The 23,944-nt window shown below is 44.5% G+C and overlaps 2 protein-coding genes across 2 annotated transcripts in view; both read left to right on the top strand.

Moving 5' to 3' along the window:
• LOC110077283 (cell surface hyaluronidase CEMIP2-like) overlaps positions 1-5,239 on the top strand; it is a 51,754-nt gene extending 46,515 nt beyond the window's left edge. The window contains exons 23-24 of the mRNA XM_078381066.1: positions 1,042-1,151; positions 4,918-5,239. Of these exons, the coding sequence (XP_078237192.1) occupies positions 1,042-1,151; positions 4,918-5,072 (265 nt within the window). The 3' untranslated portion in view covers positions 5,073-5,239. The remainder of the gene's footprint in view (positions 1-1,041; positions 1,152-4,917) is intronic.
• A 7,217-nt stretch (positions 5,240-12,456) lies between these two features.
• CEMIP (cell migration inducing hyaluronidase 1) overlaps positions 12,457-23,944 on the top strand; it is a 42,993-nt gene continuing 31,505 nt past the window's right edge. The window contains exons 1-7 of the mRNA XM_020790044.3: positions 12,457-14,333; positions 16,285-16,437; positions 18,730-18,868; positions 19,802-20,038; positions 20,400-20,579; positions 22,557-22,627; positions 23,259-23,354. Coding sequence (XP_020645703.3) covers positions 14,276-14,333; positions 16,285-16,437; positions 18,730-18,868; positions 19,802-20,038; positions 20,400-20,579; positions 22,557-22,627; positions 23,259-23,354 — 934 coding nt within the window. The 5' untranslated portion in view covers positions 12,457-14,275. The remainder of the gene's footprint in view (positions 14,334-16,284; positions 16,438-18,729; positions 18,869-19,801; positions 20,039-20,399; positions 20,580-22,556; positions 22,628-23,258; positions 23,355-23,944) is intronic.

A 23,944-nucleotide genomic window follows, 5' to 3' on the forward strand; every position in this document is an offset into this window, starting at 1 on the left:
TCTAGGATGGCCATCATCGTTGCAAATAGAACAGCCACATGGTGATGCTGAAGGCCACTTGGAAGTTATTTTTTAAACTCTGAAGCTGTCCAGTTTCAGGAGACAAGACATTATTGTTGTTGTTACCTCCACTGTCCTTATCATTCTCATTATTTTCATTTGGAGTCTACAGGATTTTCGGTGCTGTTGCTTTGACCCGTTTCCCCAGCCCCAGTTCCCTGCAACTTTTCAGTTTCCTGGCAGGCCGCGACACCTTTTCCATTTCTGAAATTTGGCCTATTTATCCTTGCCAGGTTCTCCCGCTTTGTGCCTTTTATGTGGCATATTAGAATCAGAAGCGCGGTGAGATTTTCCAAGAAAACTTAGTCCATTCCCTGCCCTTCCTCCTCCCTGTTTTCTTTTTTAAAACAAGTGAAGGACTGTACTTGTGCCTCGTCCAGGCATGGCCTTTCCCCCCCTTCCTTTTTTTCCCCTTTTCCTTTTTTTCTCTTGCATGTATTTTCAGCGGTGGAACTGGATGTGTTCTGGTTTGCATCTGCTTCTCATTCCTTGTGGTTTTTCTCCCCTCGCCACATAAACATGGAACAACAGGAGATTTATAGACACAAAGCTGGGCTCCTGACAAAAGCAGGTCAAATACCCTGAAAACAGAATTTAAGTCCAATACATTCCAGAGCAGTTCATGACCACCCAGACCCCGAATGCTCTATATCATGACGGCAGCTCATGATATAAACCAGTGGCTCCCAACGTTGAGTCCCTGGACGTTCTTGAACTGCAAACTCCCAGAAATCCTGGCCAGCAGAGCTTGTGGTCAAGGCTTCTGGGAATTGTAGTCCAAGAACATCTGGAGACCCAAGGTTGGGAACCATTGATAAACCATTGATGGGTTTTCTCCATGCAAGGATTGTTTATGAATGGGTGCTGTGGATGGATGTGTGGTTGGATTGATCATGGGTACATCGTTAGTAGATACAGGCAGAAATAAGGGAGGCACCCCTTGTTTTGCTCGAGGTCCCATTCTCCCCGTCTGTCTTCCAGATCAATCGTTCTTGTTTGTACTAGAGATCTCGGAGAAGAAATGTCAGCCTACAAGATGTCTGTATTTACAAGGCTGGGTTCAGCAAAGCCCATTATCTTCCATGAAAAAGGTGACTCTCTGACTTACGTTTCTTTTTATATGGCGGCTCTTTTTATATAGATGATTTGTGGACCGCAGGTCATCTATCCGCAGGTCATCAACATGATGCATTCATGTTGTTCTTCAAATGTCCTACCAGTCTCGTCTTGACCTAAAATGCTTGTAAAGATATTTACGGCTGTGATAAGTATATTTGTTTCTTGATGGAGGGGGAGACAGTAGCCTCCAGCAGAATTTGGGCCTGCGTGGCATTTGCCCAGGGATGGTCTTATCCTTTGGCGGAGCAAAACAACAGCCCCGTGTATAAACAGAGACCCAAATAAGGGCTGAGGTCCTGCAGCTTAGTGTAGCAAGGCAGAACTAGAGTAGGCCTTAGGAAATCAATGGAGATTTATTTTATTTTATTTAAACATATATAACCCGCCCTACCCCGTAGGATCTGGGTGTGTGTGTGTTTACAAATCCCCACTGATTCAGTGGGCCTACTCTAGTTGCAATTTGCTACACTATGCAACAGGATTCCAGCCAGTGTCAGCTGTAAAAACATTGTACAACAAAGTTAAAAACGCAGTGATACACAACTTGAAATGTAACCCAAAGAAACCTTAGATTTAATGAATGACAAAAGCCAATATGGTAGCATGGCTTAAATATTTATTTTTTGGTTATATTATTTTCGTTTCATGCCCATCCTGGCCTTCTATTTATATACATGACAGTATGCGCATACTCTGCTTTTAAATGTTTTTAGCCCGTTTTAACTATTTTATATAAAGGTGAATATCCTTTAACTCTTGATATTTTTGTATTTTATCATAATGTTGTTGTTGTTTTGTACATGTTGTTTGTGTTGGGATCTAGTCCATAATACTCTGTGTGACTGCTCAAGTACCCATCGAGCCTTAAAATTCATTGGCTGGGCCAGTCGGTGCTTTTAAGTGGGCCTACCTCGCACGGTTGCAGTGAAGATAAAAAAGCCGAGTGGAGCTGTTTAAGCCAGCTGGAGTTTGTGGCAGGAAAGGAAAGCTATAAACTGTCACAAGTCCACGGTTCCAAAAGTGAACTCAGCTTAGCAAATTTGAAATGGGCTTTGTTCCAGCTTCCGGGCGGATCACAGCTCTGAGGGGTTGACAGTCAGTGCAACGTAGCAGCAATGACTCAAGTAAATAGAATGGCATATATATATTTTAAAATATTTGGACGCAACATTTCATTGCCAAATACAAGGAGAAATGGCTGTTCCAAATAGTCTTGATGATGCACCATCTTTGATGCTTTCAGTGTATGTGTGTGTGTGTGTGAGAGAGAGAGAGAACATTTTCCAACTCCTTTGCAGCACTAGGAAATTCTGTTCTTGTGGAAATAAATATGTAGTGGAAGAATAAGCCAAAGGTACCTGAGTCCTCCCTCCCACCCGGCCCCTCAATATTGTTCGGTGTTGAACCAGTTCTGCAGTGACCTTTCCCAAAATGTATTTGGCAGCGTGGACGCGACTCATCTCCCCGCTTAAAGGCTACAAGGAGCCTTTCCAGCTGGTCCTACCGCCAGTCCTTGTTGAGCTAGTCTCCTGGGGTTGTTTTGAGCAGACGCTCCTTTCCAAGCAAAACAGAACAGATAATTTTAGATAGCTCTGTCTGGGCCAGTTTTGGCTGCCATGAGCTTTTGGATGCTTCACCATCACCACAGCCAGAACTGGATTCAATGAACAGATGGCTCTCGTGGTTTGCTTGGTGAGCTGGTGGCGCTTTCGTTGTCCCAGATCTAAACCAGAGGGATAAGAAGGACCCTGCTGGTGTAGAGCAAACCACCCAGCATGTCTCATGGCGTTTAAGCATCGTTGATGCAGCTGCCTCTCCCCGTTGGTTGTTCTCCCTCTCTGGAAAGATATGACCGGGGAAGCAGCTTTTATACTGTTCCTTTTGTAGCTGAGAAACAAACAAGTTGAGATGCCCCGGATTGCATTTAGAAGCGGCAAGCCCCCTTTTCCTCCTGCGACACAGAGCTATGTGCCTCGACAATTGGACTGGTAGATTAAGCCCCTGTTTATCTTCCGGCGACCAATCAGGAAGCAGAGCTGGCTGGAATGCAAGATGCAGAGGTGAGAGAAGGCAGAGACCATGACAAGCCGAGGTCTCTCAGTACTTAAGGAAGCCTGGCTTCTCCTAAAATGTTACCTGGATCCTCAAGCTGCTTCTGCAGTACTAGATCCAGTCCCGGGAGCCAGATTTTCAGAAGGACCCCAGGATGTCCAGCGTATGCTGAGCTAGACCTGTCTGTTGGGGTGAATATTTCTGGCCTATTTTCCAAAGCCAGCTTAGGGCTGAACTAGATGCTCCATCGAGTGCCTTCTAGAGGTCTCGACAACAACTCCCGTTCCGCCCTTGCCAGCCGGCTACTCCACCATTCCTGACATCTTGTGACCAGGTGCCCATTGCTACCCACTTCCTTGCAATAACCGGTCTGAAAAACTTAGGCTGTGTATAAACAGGGCTCTTCCTAGGATTCAGTTGGAATTTACTTGCCATCCAGGGGAACAGTCTTCTCCTAAAACCTTCAGTCCATAAGGATCTTCATTCCCCTCCCACTGAGACCCTTCATTGCCTTTGATTTTTTTAAAAACCCTCTTCGATAAAACCATTTGCCCCAAAGGACAGGAAATGTCTGTCTGGCACGAGATCCATGTTTTCCGTGGCATTTGTGAGCACGAAGCGCCACATACTTAACATGCTTTCTATGGCCTGATTATTAGCATTATTATTTAACTTCCCCTTTCTTCTATAAAGCAAGCAGGAGCTCGGCCCGGCCGGCCGTCTTGTCTATAAAGTGCCATTCTCTTTTGTTGTTAAGAAACATCAGCCCCCTGGCTGCCTGGAACTGGGTCGAAGGACTTCTCGGAGAGAGGTCAACGGTGGGCTTAGTATTTTTCTTCTTTCCAGTCATTGCTTGTTTGCACCACACACTTTGTGGGTGCTCTCCTGCGGCTTTTCATTCACGCTGTCCAGAAAATGTGCGATGTTTTAAATAAAGAAATGACTAAGATTTCGCCTGTGTGGCTGAATTCGCCATGTTGAAACACGTTTATCATATCTGAGTACTGCCTTAGCTCTGTGCAGACCTTCAACCTGTACATCCAGAACCGGTGTGTGGGCTGTAACATTGTCCCCATCCAGGCTAAACTTCCTTCCCTCTGTTCCTGTCCTATATGGGAGATCCTGATGGCGCCTTCCATGCACAGACATCTTCATTGCACGATCTCTTAGGATGTTCCAACTGAATGAAAACCTGCCTCCGTGGTGTCATGTTTCCCCAAACCCTACCCCCAGTTGGGAGTTCGATTCCCCACCTCGCCTCCTTGCTAGGGGCTAATCCACAGGGTCCCTCCCGGTTCTGCAGTTGATGATTATGGTCTCGTCCTAATTCATCGCTTCGGTTTAGAATGAATATTAAACACATGCATGCGATCCACAAAACCCCCTGCAGTTGCCTGTCTCCTTAATGCTTTCTGTAGAAAGGGAGCCAAAGTTTAGTAAGAATTTGGAGGCCTAAACATTGCATGCATTCTAATCATTTATGGAGAACTTGGAAAGAATTTCCTTTTTTTGTAATGGTGCCTCTAATAGTCTCCCACTGGGAGCTGCAGTGTGAAAAAGTAAAATTCCCTGTTCACAGCTTATTTATTTCCCTACCTGTACAGCAATAATCACATCCAGGTCTTCCCTCTCTTCTTGTTTCCCTTCCTCTTTCTCTCTTCCTCCCTCGCTTGCTCCTCATCCCAGGCAGTCTCGCTGTGCTCGGGTACAAAGGGAACCCTAAGCCCTCTTGGGTTAAGATCCGCAGCCAAACCGCCGATCAGAAATCTGCGTCTCTCCAGTCCTACGTCCCCCTGATGCTGAGAGAATACGGATGCTCCGAGGAGAGGACAACGGTTTAAGACGGTGCTGGACCGGCGGAGAGCGTGGACTCTAGCAAAGCTGGGGGAAAGCCGGATCACCTGTAAAGAGAAGACGTACCTCCGATGTCCAGGGTTTTTCAAGGAAAATGTGTTTTTACTGTCGACTTTTATTTTACAACCAATAAATATATATTCTGATTTGGCAATGTTTGGGGGTGGGGAGTGACGTTTGTTGCTTTGTTTTTGAATTCTAGACTCGAGAGGTTTCTCAACCGGTCGGTGCTAGGGTGTAAATCCTGCTGAGAAAAGCAGGCATAGGAAGAGGGGTAGGTTCTTGGCGGTTCACATGACTTGGTGCAGACGGTTCTGGGTTTGATCCCCAGCGTCTTCGGTTTGATAGGAGCAAATTCTGCAAAGCCACCGTAGACCAGAGGGGGGGAGCTCCCTTCTCCAAAGGCTGGGCTGTGATGATGTCCACTCTCTCTAACGAGCTGTCGTCTTGACGGACGAAGGACTTGGCCCGTTGGAAGGCAGCCTTTTTCCGAAGTTCCAGAACGTTTGCAAAGCAAAGGGGTCCCGAAAACTAGATCCAGGGGTTCTGTAGCCAAATAAAAGCGCCAAAGATTCTCCGAAGAGAGAAACACACTATTTCTGGGAACAGCTGTTTAATGGACCTCCGAGTTAACTGTTTTGGAGTCGTCTTCATAGACAAAGTGACCGTGACGGAGAAAAGCAGCAGTATTACGTTCTAAGCCTTGTTTTGAAAAAAGCAGCCCATCTGATTGATGTTCACCCTTTAAGCAGGAGTAAATATTTTCTTCACTATAATTACAGAGAGGGCCCGTTAAGGGTAAAGTGGAATCGTAATGGCTCGCTGGGGCCATTGCGGTATTTTTTTATCCTCCTTCCGAGCTGCCCGATGGCTTTTGCAAAAGTCAACTTTGGCATGGACCTCCGTGGGTTTATCTCTCCACTGACTTCGAAGGCCTTCAAGATCCTAGATGATCCTGTACGTTTTTCTTTTTTGAGGCTAATTTTGTTGGCCAACGGGTGAGTAAATTTCCTTCTTCAGCTGGCCGCCCGCCCGCTTGCTTGCTTGCTTTCCTGATGTCATGCCCCTGACTCTCTTCCAAACCATGGCGCATCAGTTGCTAATGTGACTCAAAAAAACCCCGGTGTCAAATAAAACATTTCTGGATCTCTGGAGAACGGCGATGGCAGAAGGACCCCTGAGGCTGCCAGAAGGCAAACAGTATCGAGGCGGGGGAAGGTGAGCCCGGATTGCTTTCTCCAAACCAGCAGGTAAGAGAGTTGCCATCGTTTCTTTCAAGCCCGGAAAAGAATTTTGGAGCCATTTCTTGGGTCTTGCTTTAATTTCATTTTTATTGCCTTGCTCACATCACGTAGAATTACAAGATTTGCATATAAATTAATCTCTCGATGCCAGATTTGCATGCAACCTAAGCCAGCCAGAACTTGGACCTCAGATTTTCTGCCAAGGGGAAATACCACATTTTACTCCATGGTTATTTATTTATTTCGGTTATACTGTGGTGCCTCAGAATTTAGCCTACTTTAGGGCCTGCTTTTAACCTTCCCTGAGATTGACGAGACCTTAGAATTGGTTTTTGCTGCAAAATGCATACAAAACGTGACCTGGAAGATAAGTGTTTTTTTCCTCCTCATCATCACCTGAAGAATCGTGCATTAGGTTTCAACCACTTGCCATGTTTCAAACTTTTATTATTATTAATTTTAAAGGCCAAGAATTATACTGGTTAATTTCTTTTCTTTCTTTTTGGTGCTGAGAAGCAGATGGAAGTATATTCTGGTTTTCAGGGTCAACAGGAAGTTAAAGGAATGAAAGATCTGGTAACCAAGCCACATTCCTAACTAAACCACATCCTTAAGTCCTCTGCTAACCCTCACTTCACAGGAAATTTCAGGAGGTCTGGAAATATTCCAGAAAACACTTTGTGTGGCTCGTTTTTGAGCCTGGCCCTGTATTCTAGATTTGCCATTGTGAGATAAAATATGAATTCATCAGTATACTCTTATCTGCAGGATCTTCAGAGAGATGGGATTCCCCAGCCATAAACCTCCTTCAAAATGGATATGCAAAATGCATGCCTTTCTGTGTGCATAGATGCCTCCGTTCTCTTTAATGCTGTCTGATCTATTTTCCTTTATCCAAACCACCCTAAAACCTCCGTTTGTGGTGGAAGTGCAGAAAACTGCTGATTTTACTGCAATTAGGAGTGGTTTTCAATCCTGCTCCTTTTCATACCAGGTAAATATTTACCTGAGGGTTTCTGAGAACGTGGGAGTAATTGGTTACAAATAACCTAATTTACCTGTGGTGACTGGCATTTTGGGCTAATGAGAGTATACATTTCAAAAATAGAAGAATCAGTACGAGCAAACCTATATTACAGGTGTACTGCACTGGAGTTACCGCGTTTCCCCCAAAATAAGAGGGTTTTATATTAATTTTTGCTCCCAAAATGCATTATGGCTTATTTTCATGGGATGTTTTATTTTCCAGCCATGTCATCTTCTTCTGATGTCTGCACAAGGGTGGAGGGTGGGGTTTCACTTAACTGGGGCTTATTTTGGGGGCAGGGCTTACAAGCATCCTGAAAAAACATACTAGGGCTTATTTTCAGGTTAAGTCTTTTTTCCAGGGAAACAGAGTAGTACCAAAACATGCTTTTAAAAAGGATTTTAAAGGCATTTTAGAGCCACTTTGCCAGGAATTTTTTAAATGGTATATAATTTTCTTATCAATTCCCAGTGGCTGGGAAAGTATTATAGTTTTAAAAGTAGTATTTTCCAAATGCAATATCAGAATCAGCCAGTAGGGAGAGCCAGAGAGTATTTATAATGCATCGAGTTACTTTTTCAGTAAATAACAATGATGGTCACCTAATCAGTCCCAAATAACGAGTAATTACTCCAACTTCTAGTATTCCTGCACATGAAACTTCTCATAGGGACAGGCAGCAGATGTGGTATGTATCCTGATCTGCAGACCAGATAGGAATCCGACTATGGAATATGAAGTTCCATAGTAGAGTAACCCCCAATCCTGCACTAGGAGGTGGTGAATTAAGAGATCTGAGTGAAATTATTCATGTAGATGTCCTTAATACTATGCCAGAATTCATTTGGCTTTGCTAGTTTTGTTGAGGAAAGACAAAGAACTCCGTGGAGTCTTAAGATCGATCTTTGATCTTGAGAAAAATCTTGATTTTTCTAGCTTTATCAGGTATGGATCCTTTTCTTTCCACCCTATCTTTGCATCCTGAGATATAAAAACAACAGTTAAAAAAAGGGGAGGTTCTTAGAATGCTAAAGCGCATATCCAACAACATACTTTATAGTGTGGCAGACATAGCTCAGAGTCCTACATCTCTGCCAGAGGTTGGGAGTTCAATTCCCCCACTGGGCCTCCTTACCAGGGGCTGGACTGGATGATCCCATGGGGTCCCTTCCCTGCTCTGCCGTTCAAAGAGTTGGATTTACCTGTGAACACTGCAGTGTCCTTTTTTGTTTCCTTTGCAAGTGCCACAAAATCTGAGCAAATTCATATTTGGGGTACACATAATCCCCCCCAAAAGAATATTTCCGATGCTCATGTTGCACTGTAAACTTGGCATGCTCACACCAAGTTTTAAGACAAGATGAACTGTTAAGGTTAGGCGAGGAAATCTTACCCCCAAAAAAGGGGGGGGGGACAGGAGACCGGTTTAATTCTCGGCCCAGACAGATTTAAAGGGAGGCGAAGCTATGATGGAACGTGTGGGGTGCTCTTTTTCTTTCGTGCGTCTGAGGAGGCCCGGCCGTCACTCACCGAGATGACGGGTCCTTAAATTAAAGGCAGGAGAGCTGGCAACCGCAGAAGGTAAAGAAACAATGAAGTCTGACCTCCTGGAAAATTACACATACACTAAATCTTCCCTGGGGAGGTGAAGGGAGGCAAGGTGAGATGAACCGGTGGTCATAAACAAGGTTGGTGCCACAGAAGCACAAGAGAAAAAAATTTTCCCCTTTGCTGCAGAAAGGCCAGGCATTGCAAAAAAAAAAAAAACACAAGCAAACATCAAAACCACAAACGACTAGAGATGCTGGCAGAGAGCGCAAGGTGGCTTGGTTGAAAGGCGACCACTGAACCGAGAGGCGTGGGGGGGGGGGAAGCCATCTGTTTCGCTCCAGAGAGGCAGAGGAGCACCTGGCCTCGTGGGAGCATTGCCACAGGTACATTGGCAATGGCTGCTCACCCATAGAGAGGGGCAAATCTGCAAGGGCAGGGGGCAGTCCTCTTAGAGAGGACGCTTCCCGGAGTCCCCCAGCAGAGGGGGGTCAGAGTGGCCGCCCTCCGAGCAGCTGGAGCCGAAGTACTGTCCAGGCAAAGAAACTGAATTGAAATCTTCACCCAACCTTACTTTTTTTGTTGGTTCTTGGGCTGGGTTAAGACGGCCGGCTTTCATTCAATGGCCCACCGCTACGTGGTCCATCTCATCTTAGCCATTAAAGGGAAGTCATGCTGGCTAGATAGCTCCGTGAGTTAGGCTGGGGAGCCAAAGAAGTTGGGAGTTCGATTCCCCCACCGTGTCATCAGGGAGAAGAGCCAGCCTGGGTGGCCTTGGGCCAGCTGCACCGTCCTAGGGTGCCCCTAGAGGCAAGGAAAGGTAATACACTTCTGAGTTTTCTCTACCCTGAAAAAGGATCGCAATTGACTTGACAACATATTATTATTCTTTTATTACTGGTGGCAAACTCATCTTATAAAGTCTAGTGTTTACTATATTAATAGACCCATTTCAGAGACAGAGAACACTCTGCTGTCTTTAACATTATCCTTCTGGCGGACCTGCTGATTGAAATAACGAGGTCAAGCAAACGTGCAACATATCACAAAAAAGGAGCCACTACAGGACCGTTGTAGCAGAATAAAAAGTAAGATTGGGATTTTATGCGTGTCTCCTTCATTTAAGAGCCTGCTAGTTTTCATGGGGTTCATTCCCAGGCAACCATGCGTTCTGTGATCTCTGGAAGATGACTGATGTGGTATTTGTTTTTTAATTTGCAGAGGTGGTTGCTGATAAGGAGGAAGTGGTTTGCTAATTGATTCACGACTTTCCACGAACACATTCCTAAGGAGACGTCTTTAAATTTGACTGCGTTTTACAGATGTGTGCAGGTTTTCAGGTTACACTGCTAGCTTTCTCGCCGTTTTTTTAAAAAAACCTGCTTCTTTGCTTCAAAAGTGAAGACAGGGCTGATAGTGAGGATTAACTCTGGGGAGAAATTATACGAAAGACAAATGTGTGTGGGGGGGTAAGTTTTCTAATGATTTGACAGTGGAATTTCTAGTGATTGGGATTGTTGGACTAAATCATGCAGCAAAGCAACATAAATGAATCGTGCTTAATTGGCACGAATCATGATTGACACATATTATGAATCTGTTGTTTTCATGGCACAAAAAATTGCCTTGGATTCTCTTTTTTTTTGGTCTTGTTTGAGGTTTGAGAGTGTATGCCGCTGTGGTTATCTTAGAGTTTTTCAGGAGTTCCCGTCAAAACATCCAAAACTACAGAAATGCGTAGAAAGGCAGGAGGGGGAGAGAGAATGTCAGGGGAATGGGTAACCCTTGAAGGAGTAACTTTATTTATTTTTTGGATGAAAATTCCCTGAATTCCCCCCCCCCCCAAGCAGGACAGCTGGGGGATTCTGGGAGTTGTAAGCCAAGAAGAGTAATGCTTTCAAACTCTAGTGGTTGAAAAATTTAAAATATGAACCTTTAACCTATGAATTTGCGAAGTTTTGGGGTTCTTTGAGTTTTGTTTTGCTCTTTTGGCCATGATCAGGAATTATGACACGTTTTAATGTGCTTTTTTGTAGTAGTTAAGATTACCGACCTCCACAGTGAACAGCTGGTGAAGGTTTCGCTCTCTTTTTTTAGCATTGTTAGCTAATATTTGCTTTTTTGGACGGATCTCAACAGACTTTTCCCCAGCGCCTTCCCTTCAAAGCCAGTCTCTTGCTAGGATCAGAGATGTGAATTCTGTTCTCTCTCTCCCTCTCTCTCTCCATTGCCAAATGGTGTTTTAATGGCTGGGTTTCCTGGCCCAGCAGAGCATTTTTGCAGCTGAAATTGGCCTGACCTTCAGGATTTTTTAACTGGAACGACTGCCTGATAAGCTTGCCACTTAGGGGGGAAAAAATTCCCAGCAATAAAGAAATTAAACCGGTCAAGCTTGCTTCCTCATCAGAGTTCCATGCTCAGAAACGATGCACCCTCTCTCTCTCTCTCTCTCTCTCTCTCTCTCTCTCTCTCTCTCTCTCTCTCTCTCTCTCTCTATATATATATATATATATATATATATATATATATATATATATATATATATATATATATATATATATATATCAGGGAAATGGCAAATATGTGCCCTTTCTGGATGTTATATGCCTCCAAGAGAGCCAGGGTTGTGTCATGGTTAGAATGTTGAGCTTGGGCGTAAGAGTTCTGGGTTCAAATTCCTGCTTAGCTGTGGAAACTCGCAGAATGGCCTCGGGGTACTCACTCTCTCTCAATGCAACCTACCTTGTGGGGTTGTTGTTGTGGCTAAGATGGGGGGAGAGAAAGCTGTGTATGCCAGTTTGAACTCATCAAAGAAAAGTGTAGATTTTTCCGGTGTTGTTTTTTATGCACCCCATGCTGGTAAAGTAAATTTAAAACCACAGTAAAGTTGTTTTTGAGGGAGCAGTGAGCTAGAAATTATTTTTCTTGGGGTAGAGAGCAAACAAAAATAAAAAGGCTGCACACACACTGTAACTATAAAAGTAACTAAACTGTCATAGTTACACGGGGAAAAGATTGGAATCATCCCCAGTTATGTTAAAATAGTAATGTAACTTGGTTATGCCGTGAGTTGTTGCAAAAGAGAATTTGGTACAAGCAGCATGTTAATTGGGACTAGTTACTTCCAAGTTCTGGTGTGTTCCTGTGCTACTTTGGTCCAATATTTAAAAACATACGGCTCTTTGATGACAGGAAAGATTACGTACTTCACAGTAGATCCGAATAATATGGCAGCTGTTCAAGGTGCGATCAAATGCAGTTACTTTATTTCCACATGACTCTGGAATTATAAGCTTATTAAAAACCGCCAGCTGGCAGCGGGCTATATTTTCACATTCTTCTTGGCTTTAGGAGCTGATAAATTGAAAAATTCTAATCTTCCCCCTTCCATTTGAAGGAATGTAATTAATTAGGTGCCTTCCCTTGCCTTTAAAAAAAAAATCAAATCTCTCTACATGTATGGTGTCTTTTAAAGAAGGAGGTGATTTGCCAAAGAATAGTTGCGCTGGCTGGATTGCTCAGGGGTTCAAATCTTTGGTTTGTGGAGTCAGAGGTTGGGAGTTCGATTCCCCCCACGGTGCGCCTCCTGCAAGAAAGAGCCGGCCCTCCTTTCCACAGAAGAAGGGGACGGTCAACCACTTCTAAATATTCTCTGCTTGGAAAACCCTGAGAAGGGTTGCGACAAACAAGAATTGATTTGCTGGTACATTATTATTATTATTCAATAATACCAGGCACAGTCAATCAAAATTACAAAAAAAACATTGACTGGTATTCTATAACAGATACAGGTTTTAACCAAAAACCCAAGTGTCTGTTAAATACCGGCCCCCGTATGTCTGCTGTTTGTAATACCTGCTGTTTTTTGTAGCTCTGATGGTGTGATTTCTGAGATCTGCAACCGCTTATAATACTGTGTGAAATTTCTTGATATTGTTCCCAAAGCCCCAAGGATGACGGGGACCACCAAAGTGTGTTTCACCCACAAGCGAGATGTTTCAGTGGCCAGGTCTCTGTATTTGGTTAGTTTTTCCCATTCTTGATCTTCAACTCCGGCATCCCCTGGAATTGTGCAGCCTTTGCTGCTCCCCCTCAGGCAGCAAATTAAGTCGGGACGGCTTTGTTTATTATATAGTTGAATGACTGGATTGGCCAACAGCGTCCTACCAGCTAATTCTGGCGTTGGCTTCATGTAGCCTTGGTTTCTTGTACACATTGTTTTTCACCTGTTTAGTAGGGGACGGGCGGGCGATGTTGGTCTTCTTGTGTCATTGTACCACAACTGTCATCATCCTTCACACTTTTCTGTGCCGGCTGGGGAGGATAATAGGCCAAAAAACAACAGGAGGGCCCCATCTGTCCATCCTGTTCTTTTGTACCTGGAGTTTTGCTGACTCTATTGAAAATCGCCTCGTAAATGTTTTATCTAAGTGTCAGAATATTTTTCCATGTATCCATTTATTGAAAAGCAATAAATAAACTAGACATGCACACAAAAATGTCTTGGTGCCATGCTTTCGTTGACGGCATCATGCTTGTGTGTGTGTGTGTGTGTGTGTGTGTGTGTGTGTGTTTACCCAGTGTATGGATGTCTGAAGCTGACACTCATTCGTCAGTTTGAACCTGGGTGTAATTTTTGTCAAGTTTTATTTCTTTACCCTTGCAAAAATTCTGCAAGGCCGAGTGCTTATTCACTTGTGCGTCGGTCCAAAAATATTTGAATTTTCTTTCTCTCTACCGTCTACTGGGAAGGTTTGTATTAATCTTTCCTAGAAGGTGCCTGCAAAGTAGGTTGAGCGGTTAGATCTTGCAATCCAACGACATAATATTTTGAATAGCTACCTTGTGGTTCTGCCTTCTTTGCCCTTGTTTTAAAACTCCAGATTATCTCTTGCATAACTCTTGCATAAATCCAGATTGGGCAACGTTAGCAAGTTTCGGTGGGGCGAGAGTTGAGCCACTCAGAAATTTGTCCAAAATGAATAAATTCATTTGAATAAAATAACTTTTTCAGCTGTTAAAATGACAGCCTTCGTGGACAGTTAATTGGGGCGAGTCGCTAGCTCCCAGGCACACAGGCTGGGTCACGATCCGTATCGAGCCTCCTTTACTTACTCTAGAATAACAATTCTTTCTAAAAGATGTAGTTGCTGCTGATGACCCTAAAAGGTCATCCAGACTGGTCCTAGATTCTGTACGGTCAATGAACAAGGGAAACCCGCATCTGCTTAATTATATCACTGATCCTAATTGGACTTCATGCTATCCTTTGCAGAAAACCTATTGCCACAAATATTCATACTCTTATTTTCACCTTTTCCACAGGCCTTCAGAAGACTAGAGAGAGCAAAGAGCATTTTCGCACCCAAAGATGTGCCTTGTCGTGGGCTTTGCGCTGCTGATATTTGTGCTGCCGGCTCTACACGCAAGTAAGCTCCGATACACTTCTATGTATTTAGCATTCATGCTCCATTAAATCCCAGTTCTTACTGCCTCTGCAAAGCCAGAGAAGGAGAATAAAATACATTCCGACCGCCCAAAGGTGAAGAAATTCACAACCGCGTATGGAATTTCATCTGTGGCAGAGGCAAATAGATTCTGTAGGAATGAGAAACATCACATATAGGAAACGTACCTTGCGAAATCAACCATAACTCAACTGGAACATGGCACTTTCATCTGTTCGCTAAGCTTGGCCATCAACCATCTGCTTAAGGGGAAATTACCCAGTTGGGTCCTTGAATTATTTCCTTTAGCTATCTTTATTATGGGCTATTAATATTGCCCTTCTGTCCAGTCATCTGTGTCTCTCCTTACAGAAGTCATCCCCCAAAGTGTTTTTTTAATGGCCTATAGGCCCCTTAATTCATTCTTCTGGGCAGGTCTATGACCCCTCTGAGAACAGCCCGCCAGATGTCACAAGGAAATTTAGCACAGAGTATGATGGAGGGAGTCATCGGTGGAAGCTAGTTCTCAATATCTGGGATTTTTATTTACAGTCTCTCCTTAATCCCACGAACTCCAAACTTGAGCGATTCGGGAAGGCAAACGAGGTCACCCAAACACACGGTTGTGGCTTCTGAAGGGTTGAGGTCAATCCCCAATATCTGCTAACATTATGGAAAGCCGTACCCTCTTTTGATCTTGTTTTGTGATGACACAGTTTCTCTCTTTTTTTTCCTTGAAATTTCAGTCTAGTTTCCCTAAGCCAAACAGACCCACCGACTTATCCCTAAGCCGGCTGGGGAAATTCTGGCCAAGACAACTCTTCTTTATATCTCACTGACAAGCTGGTGCAACCTGGAGGTGCAACAATTTTCTTTTTGACCATTCCTAAATCAGAAGGCCAGTTGTCCTCCTTTCTCTCCCGTCACCCTGGCTGGGGAAGCGGTCAAGAAACCACAGACCGATGCATGTGGCTGACCCATTCCGAGCGTCTCTTCCAGCCTTGGGCTTCTTCTCTCTTTTTTTGGAATATGATACGGACTCTCAACGCAGGTGGAGAAAACTTTTGTTGAGTTCTGTTTATCTTCTCAGCTCTGCCGAGAGATGAAAGAGAGAGAGAAAGATAGTTTTGTCAGTCAAAGAATTTCCTGAATATGTGCACTGGAAAATATTGACGGGAGGAAAAGAATCCATATTGGCTGGTCTAGTGAAATCTGATTCTAATTCCAGAGGATGGGCAAGACCGAGGAAAAAAAACAGTTGCGGGTTCATTTTAAGGTTGCGTTCCTACGTTGGTCCAGTTGAACCCAGATTGCTTTGGGTCTTTGGGCCTGGGGAAGCCACATTGAAGGGTGCAGATAGCCACTTGTTGTTATGATTACTGTTGGCTTCCCACTCATCTTGTTCAAGGATGTTGGGAAAGAGGCACCTTGTTTTACCTCCGGGGGCCTGTAGAGTTGCATGTGCTTCTTTAAGATGTCAGCCCCAAACTCCAGACCACCAGTAGGTCCCTGCATGGCTATATATTCATTCGTTTGTTTCTTTTATTTATTTGATCTGACTACCAGGGCCACTGTGGGTGGTTCACAAAAAAAAAATGAGATTAATAATCAGCAACATTAAATTAAAATAAAATATACATCAAAATAACATCAAATAAAACCAAAAATGTACTAAACATTATAACTTAAAGACACTATAAACTTAAAAGTACGGCGTAGTGCGTGAGCAGCCTTGAGTCCCTTCAGGGCGAGAAAGGTGGCATAAAAATGCAATAAAGAAAGAAAGAAAAAGGTAAGTGTCTCATCTTCATCTGTGAGATGTTGGTCGGGTGAAGGCTCTTGCATGCCAACCGCCCTGTTACAATGGTAATGATTTTTCCCCGTGAAAAAAAAGGGCCATTTTACAAACTTCTGCTTCTGTCCCATATGTCAGCAGGCACAGTTTCATCCTGTCCTGATCGGGATCCAGAGCTGGAATCCTGGGATCCAGGACATGATCTAGAGAATCGGGTGAACATCAGCCGTGGCCAGAGGTTCCTCTTGTCTTCCTCCATCACTGTCCATTCCATCCACATCACAAATGGAGGTAACTCTGCCTTTGCCCATATGTTGCGGTGTGGCCAACCCAGAGACGGGATGTGTCGCTTTATGGGGTTTTTTTTTGGGGGGGGACTACAACTCCCAGAATTCTACATTTCAGCCACAGTTGAAAAGAAAAGTGCACTGTTTTCTAACTCTCCATGAACATTTGAGAACCCTCTTTGGTTGGAAAGGAGTCAACTTCTCCCTATCGCTGCCCTCCAAGTGGCTATGAATATCAAGCAGGGCCGACCCAAAACATTTTGCTGCTTGAGGCAAAGGGCCAAAAAAAAAAAAAAAACACCCCAGTCTCTCCTTTCTAAAGTTCAGCTGGTCCGGAAGTTGGAACTGTAGTGTACTGCTAGCAATGGGATGGATTCCTCTGTTACACCCGAAGAGATTAGATTAGTTTGAAGGGCGAGTCCCACAAAGGGGAAAGACAGACGCCACCTGCATTCTGAAAGGGTTGCCACACGCTGTCTAATGACAGGGCCGGGCTTGACGGTGAGTCATGAGAAGTGCATCTATTCCTTTGCTCGTTGTGTTTATTTTGGAAGGTGTACAAACTAAACGGAAGGGAATCTGACCTGAAGCAACTGCGCAGCCCTGGAATATTATCACGAAGTAGAGCTTAAGAAGATTTTTCTTAGGAAGATTTTTCTCGGCTCCCCAAAACCTTAGGGAAGCGTTGCTCATCAAAAGCAGTCACCACCACGCTGGTTGGGTCAGTGCTTTGAGTTGGCTTTAAGAAGCTCCGAGTCTTTTGAGCAGGAGAGCTTTTTCTTTGGGCTGCTTCATTTCAGTACCGGGTATTTGCAGGGAGAGGCTGCGTGTTGGCATTTTTTCCCCCTATTCCAAAAGAAAAGGAAAATAAGGAATCTGTGGTGTGCATAAGTCCATGGCTTGGAGGGGGGTAAGGAAAACAAGCCCAGGTGTGTCAAGGTGGCCCCTGGAACAAATGAGAACCGGTCAGCTAATGTTGCGGGCAACTCAATTTAGTTTGTGTTGCTGTGACTGGAGAGGTGGAACGGGCAACTCCGAAACATGAGAGCGCTGCAATTTCTTACAACTTTCCTTTTCCAGTCCCCTCCTTATCATTCCTTGTGTGTGTGGTTCGAAAGCTGGCACCAGTTGCTTTTAAAGGGTGCCTGGCTGGTGATGGGTACCCTACATCTGCTGCGATTTTGCTCCATAAGCAATCCTGACCGTTGCCACCCAGCTGAAGCTGGTCTTGCTTGCCACCCAGCTGCATGTGGGAGGAGATGCGGAGGATTAGGAATTGTGCTAATTAACTTCAGGAATGCTGACACGCTGGTCTTTTGTTCCCAAACCCTACGATTCAATAGTCTTTCTCCAGATGTTGAAATCAGCTTGCATTCTGTCCTGATGCTGGGTTGTAATATTTGTAATTGACCTTGTTGGGATGGCGCCGATTATTTGGCTGCCTTGAACTGGGTCAACATTAGGTATGTCCATTAAGAACAGCCATCTAAGAACAGAAATATTGAGGATGACTATCTATTTATCAAGGCAAAGGCCTTTTAAGGGCACCTGTATGACTGACTAACAACAATACACATGCTTAATATAGTTTATCCAAGTTGCAACATTAAAATGTCTTGGGTGTAGAATGTTGACCTGTCTGTCCAGTACACAATTTGTTATGCAGGCATCATTGAAGATTTCATATATGGAAGTTTTCAGCCATGAGGACTAGAAGCATGAATGTTTCAAACAAAGCAATCGGGAAGTCTTCAAATGCAAATATCTGTGCTAGGGAGCAGATTACAGAGACCTGAGGAGATATATTTGCTTTGGGTTTCGGAAAACCTAAGAAGGAATTTGGTTTTGTTGCGTCGCTTGGAAAAAGAGCTTCAGACAGATGGGAAAGAGGGAGGTTATTCAAGTGTCTGTTGGTCCATTGTTAAAAAGACACAGCCTAGGCAGAGTTTGGAAATAATGTGTTAGAATTAACACGTTAATGCTACAACGGTTACTTTTGTGTTCAAGGCAAGAGTAAGCAAACTCATGGATCTGATTTTTGAAATGAGTATATTGAAAACAGCACTTTAATGTTACTATCAAAATATTATTTTTTAAAAGATGGTTAGGTGCATCGGCTTGCTCGTACTCCTTTTTTAGTCCAAAAGTATCGATTCTAGCATTAATGTGTAAATGCTAACACAGTATTTCCGAGTGCTAAATTTAGAAAAGCCAGGCTTCCACCATGTCAAAACAGACTCTTCCGTTTGATGCAGTCAGAGCTGAAATTAACCGACCGACTCAACTCTTTCCCTAGGAAAACTAGTAATTAAGGACAACACCGCTCCCATTGTTTTGCGTGCCCGGCATATTCTGATTGAAAATGAGGGAGAACTGCACGTTGGGAGCGAGAACTGCCCTTTCCAGAGCAACCTGACAATCATCTTGTACGGACGGTATGTTATTAAACAGCCATCATCCCATAATTTGGAAGATTAGCCATGGAAGGACGTTTTTTTTAAAAAGTGTCTGAAATACTGATCTAGCGCTTTTGGGAAATGGCTACCGTTACCCATGGGCAAAGAGGGTGGCCATGGAGGGAGCCCCACTTTCGGATGAAAATTTGGAAAGACGAGGACAGGTCAAAGAAAGTACAGCTAAGGCTATATTTGGGGAGTAACACTCCAAAATAGCTGGCTGGTTAGCTCAGGGACTTAAGTGTCTGGTTATGGAGTCCAGAGGTTGGGAGTTCAATTCTCCACTGGGCCTCCTGGGAGAAGAGCCAGCCTGGGTAGCCTTGGGCCAGCTGCACAATCCCACAGCGCCCCTAGTGGAAGGGAACGGTCAACCACTTCTGAGTATTCTCTACCCAAAAACCCTAGAAAGGGTTGCCATGAATTAGGATTTGCTTGATTAACACATGATCTATATGAACTGTGCAGTATTGGATAGAGTGATGGTCTAAGACTCAGTAGACCTGATTTGAATCCGTGCTGGAAACTCAGGATGGGGTGAAATGGGTAAAACCACTATATTTCACTGGCCTTGACAGCCCTGTTAAAAACCACTGTAAGTCAGTTCTGACTTGACGGCCCATAAAACACTCCAGAATGCCAACATGAGCTTGTAAATCTGTTTGATTCAGTAGAGAATAAATGGCGAAAGAAAACTCTTGAAAGCTGAACTGGCTTATGGGAGCACGGGTTTCCCCAAAATGAACCTGTTCGTTTTAAAGGGGCCACAAGACGTTTCTTTCTCGTCTTTCTTTTTTGTTATGCGAGGACCGTCTGGCTCTGTTGGGTTTTCGAGATATGCAGCAAGGATACATCCAAGGCCTGTGTCATCCACTCAGTGACCCCCCTATGTTGGTTTGTGTAAACCCCCCGTAGTGCGGATGATGGCAGCCAACCAGACAGTTACTTTGGGCGGAAGTTTGTCGGGGTCATTAACGGCGGAACGCTGGAGATTCATGGCCAAAAGAAGTTGTCCTGGACTTTCCTGAACAAGACGCTGCACCCCGGCGGCTTGCAGGAGGGCGGCTACTACTTTGAACGGAGCTGGGGCCACCGCGGTGTGATCGTCCATGTCATTGATCCCAAGACGGGAGCCGTTAACCATTCGGATCGGTAAGTCTGCGCCTCTGGCTCGGTTGATATTTTTTTATCTGCACTGAAAAGCTTTTATGAATATACATTGGGAGAGATCATCATTTTCCTTTGTGAAAAGACAGGATTTTGAAAACAAAATTAAAAGCTTAATCACCTTCTCTAGAAAGCCTCCAAGAGCAGCAAAGCCAGTGTAGACCACTCCAAAAGACCAACTTTTGAAATGGAGTGGTATGAGAGACAGCAGGTGAGCTGCGGCTAGCGGCCTTCAATGCAGTGCAATGACCTCCGTCATGATTCTTTTCCCCTGTGGTTTTGAATATTATAAGAACGATGCTCTAACTCTCCTGCTTGTTACGTTTTTTTGTGTGCATTTCTTCAGATTTGACACCTATAAGCTCAAAAGCGAAAGCATTCGCCTCGTCAGATATTTGAATGCCGTCAAGGATGGCATGATCCTCTCGGTCGCAGTGAACGACGAAGGCTCTAAGAACTTGGACGACACAGCCCGGAAAGCGATGACCAAACTGGGCAGCAAACATTTCCTCCATCTTGGTTTTAGGTAAGTATATTGGCCAGGGAGAGGAGCACACAGAGACCCTGTTGTCTTCTCCCCAGAGCTAAAATCATCCCCTCATTTCCCCCCAAATGGCTCAGATATCCTGGCACAGTGACTGCCCCCCCAAAAATCCCCTTTCCTCACATGGAATGTTCAACAGTTAACCTACCGAGGGATTTTGGTCCCTCAACCAGACAAAGCCAAAACCCAAATTGCACAGGCAGGAAACCTGGAGAATAGTGGGCTCTCTTTAGTCAGAAAAACTGGCTGGCTTCAATATTCCTTCATTGGCAGTAGCTGGGATCCTGTTGGTCTTTCTGCAAAGTGTGCCATAAGCTTCCATGGCTAATTGCAACTCACTGGCGAGGTGCCAAGGAAGGTCTCAGTTGCATAATCGGTCACGTGACCAGGCATGCAATCGAGACACCTAGCCGGTTAGCTGCAATGGCGCTCACCTCTTGCAAACTCCAGTAGGTCTTTGACCTAACGTGTATATATATCTTTTTGTTGGTGGCATTAGAAGTTGTAATGTTTTCTCCCCCTTTTTTAATTGGCGCTATAATCTTGATGGCTCCCACCCTTGCAACGTAAGATGGCGAGATGACGCATAGTGTTTGCTCAGTGGCTCTCTGCGCACTGTCAACCAGTCCAGTCTTGTCTGTTTTCTGATGAGCCCCAGCCATTGGTGCGGCTTGTCCTTTCTGCTGGGCCAACGGGGCCCCGTTAACCCTTGTGCCGCTCGCCACCTTGAAGAAAAAGACAGTTTTCCAACCCGGTCCTGTGGGTTTCCAGTTACTTGACAAGGTTGTCGTGTTTTTTTTCAGTCCCAGACAAACTGCAAATAGACATGTATGTGGTTTGTTTTTATTTTAATTAAGTAGGGTCATACTATAAAATATCTGGTTGGGTTTAGCTGGTGAGTCAAAAGCACGAATAACCCAGACGGATCTGTTTCCAGTCTGTGTTGCTTTTGCATGTTTTTTTGGCTAGGGTTCCACCCCATGTTCGGATTAATCGGCAATAAAAACTGTGAACCGCCCTGCATAAATGCATACCATAAAATGCATTTTGGCAGTTCCAGTAAGGATGGAAGTCAACCTCCACGAGGTGTTCAGCTGACGTTTAGAAGCTGACAACATGTCCTTCGTAAAGATTGGGGATTTCTTCAAAGCTACTTAACTGAGCAAGCAGACTGGCCAATGAAGCCCGTGTTTGCATCCAGATGACCAATCACAAACCGAAGGAATATGATTTTTGGAGATGAGGAAGTGAGAAAACATTTTTCTAGGCAAACATACATCTTTTACCAGTTAAGGGAGCAATACATCTAAACCTATGCCAAAGGCCTTCTACAATTTGATTGCTAACATGAAAGTGATCTGTCTATCTCTATTTATTTATTTTATTTATTTCAAATATTTTACTCCACCTTTCCCCAAAACGTAGTTCTTCCAAGACATTTATTTCGACTGAGCCCTGATTCTGTCACATAACAAGTTCTTTATGGACCCGACCTTTGAAGGCTGCCCTTTCTTTAGAGCAGTCGTGATAAAGTTTAACTACTTTTCCCACCCAGCATAGAAGGTTTTGAAGCTGGGTTGTAATTTCTTTTTTACTTTTTATCCTTTCAAACAGTCCATTAAAAAAACAAAAAACAGGCAGAGTGTTTGCAAGGTCGGATGCACACTTAACGGTGGTTGCCAGCTCTTATTAGGAGCTGAAGGAATGCGTACAGTTGGACAGGGGGAAACGTTGCTTTTGAACATCCCTGCTTTCCGACGCGGGAAAATGGGGTGGAAAGAGAACGGATACCCTTATACAAGATGAAATGCATCATAAATCAGATTGTTTGGGTGGCTGCTAACCACAGCTGCTAACATTTGGAACAAACCAAGGGGTAAGCTGAGAAAGCCAAAATATTTCATGCAGCATAATACAAATATTTCCTTATTTTGATTTTTTCCTCCCCCCCCCCCACAGGCACCCGTGGAGTTTTGTTACGGTAAAAGGAATCCCTTCTTCTTCTGTGGAAGACCACGTGGAATACCAAGGTAATTACAAGGAACACCAGCTTGCAAGCAGGAGATCTGTCATCTCTAGAGATGGGCACGAAATGCCAGTTCGGGGGTTCGTTCTGGTTCGTTTATAGGCCAAGTAGGTGTTTGGCACTTTGCTGCACGGAATAACACTATTGAGCCATTTATGGTTCATCTTAGAGCAGTGGCTCTTGGACTACACTTCCCAGAAGCCTTCCCCACTAGCTGTGCTGGCCAGGATTTCTGGGAGTTGCAGTCCAAGAACATCTGGGGCCCCCAGGTGGGGTATTTGTTCAGCGCTGCAGGGATTTTAAGGTGGAACAACAGCCCCCATCATGCACGCCTGTCAGGAGGAAAAGGACACGCCAGTTCTCCTAGCAGCACCCAAGCACAAACCAGTGGCAGGTTTCACATCACAAATTCTGCTGGTTTTTTTTTTTTTCTGCTGCTTCTCTCTTTCGGCTGCGAGGCAAATATGGCTTGTAGGGAATCCTGCCAAGAGCCAACACTTCTGTTTGGAATTTTGCAGGTAGTTTCCAAATCATCCAAAATCTTCACACACAAAAAGTTGAGGGTCTCAACCATCACCCTCCAGAGGTTTTGCAGTTGTTAGTGGGTGGTGATTTCTTTTCTTTCTTTCTTGCAGGACGTGGAGGGTCAGCAGTAGCCAAAGTATTTAAAGTATTCCAAGGGGAGAATGGAGAGCATTTTAATGTATCTGCGACCAGCGAGTGGGTTCAAGGTGCGAAATGCCTTCTTCTTTGTATGGTCGATAGATGCGCGAGCGACAGCGTGTGCATGCAGTTAAATCTGAAGCTGCAAAACTCATTCTTGGTCTCCGTTGATTAATCGCCATTCCCCGGAGAGCACCAGGAATTGTTTTAATATGACAGAGAGGGCCTGAAAGCTAATATTGCTTGTTTCTAACTGCAGCTCCTATTTATCAGGCAGACAACACCAAAGAATTTTTTTAAAAAGCTAGTCCTTTAATTTCTTCCTTGCTGGCCAACGCAGAGGTTGGGGGTATTGAAAGATTCCTGCTTGGGGATCTCTTGTGACTTTGCACCCTCCAGATGGACTAGCTGCAATTCCCATCATCCCCAATGGGCATGGGTGTTGTAGTCTCACACATCTGAAGAGCCATCAGGTGGAGGAAGGTAGCTTCCCCCCCCCCCCCGCCGGCTCTCACAGCATCTCCAAAATCATAGCCGGCAGGCTTGGTGTGAGTGCCAGGCAGCTGTTGGAAGAATGTTTTGGCCCCAACCTCTGTGGAGCACATTTTTCCCAGATTGGTCAAGGCCTTTACATCTGATGGCTTCCCTTTCCCTCTTC

Source organism: Pogona vitticeps, chromosome 12, assembly GCF_051106095.1.
Source record: "Pogona vitticeps strain Pit_001003342236 chromosome 12, PviZW2.1, whole genome shotgun sequence".
Lineage (NCBI taxonomy): Eukaryota > Metazoa > Chordata > Lepidosauria > Squamata > Agamidae > Pogona > Pogona vitticeps.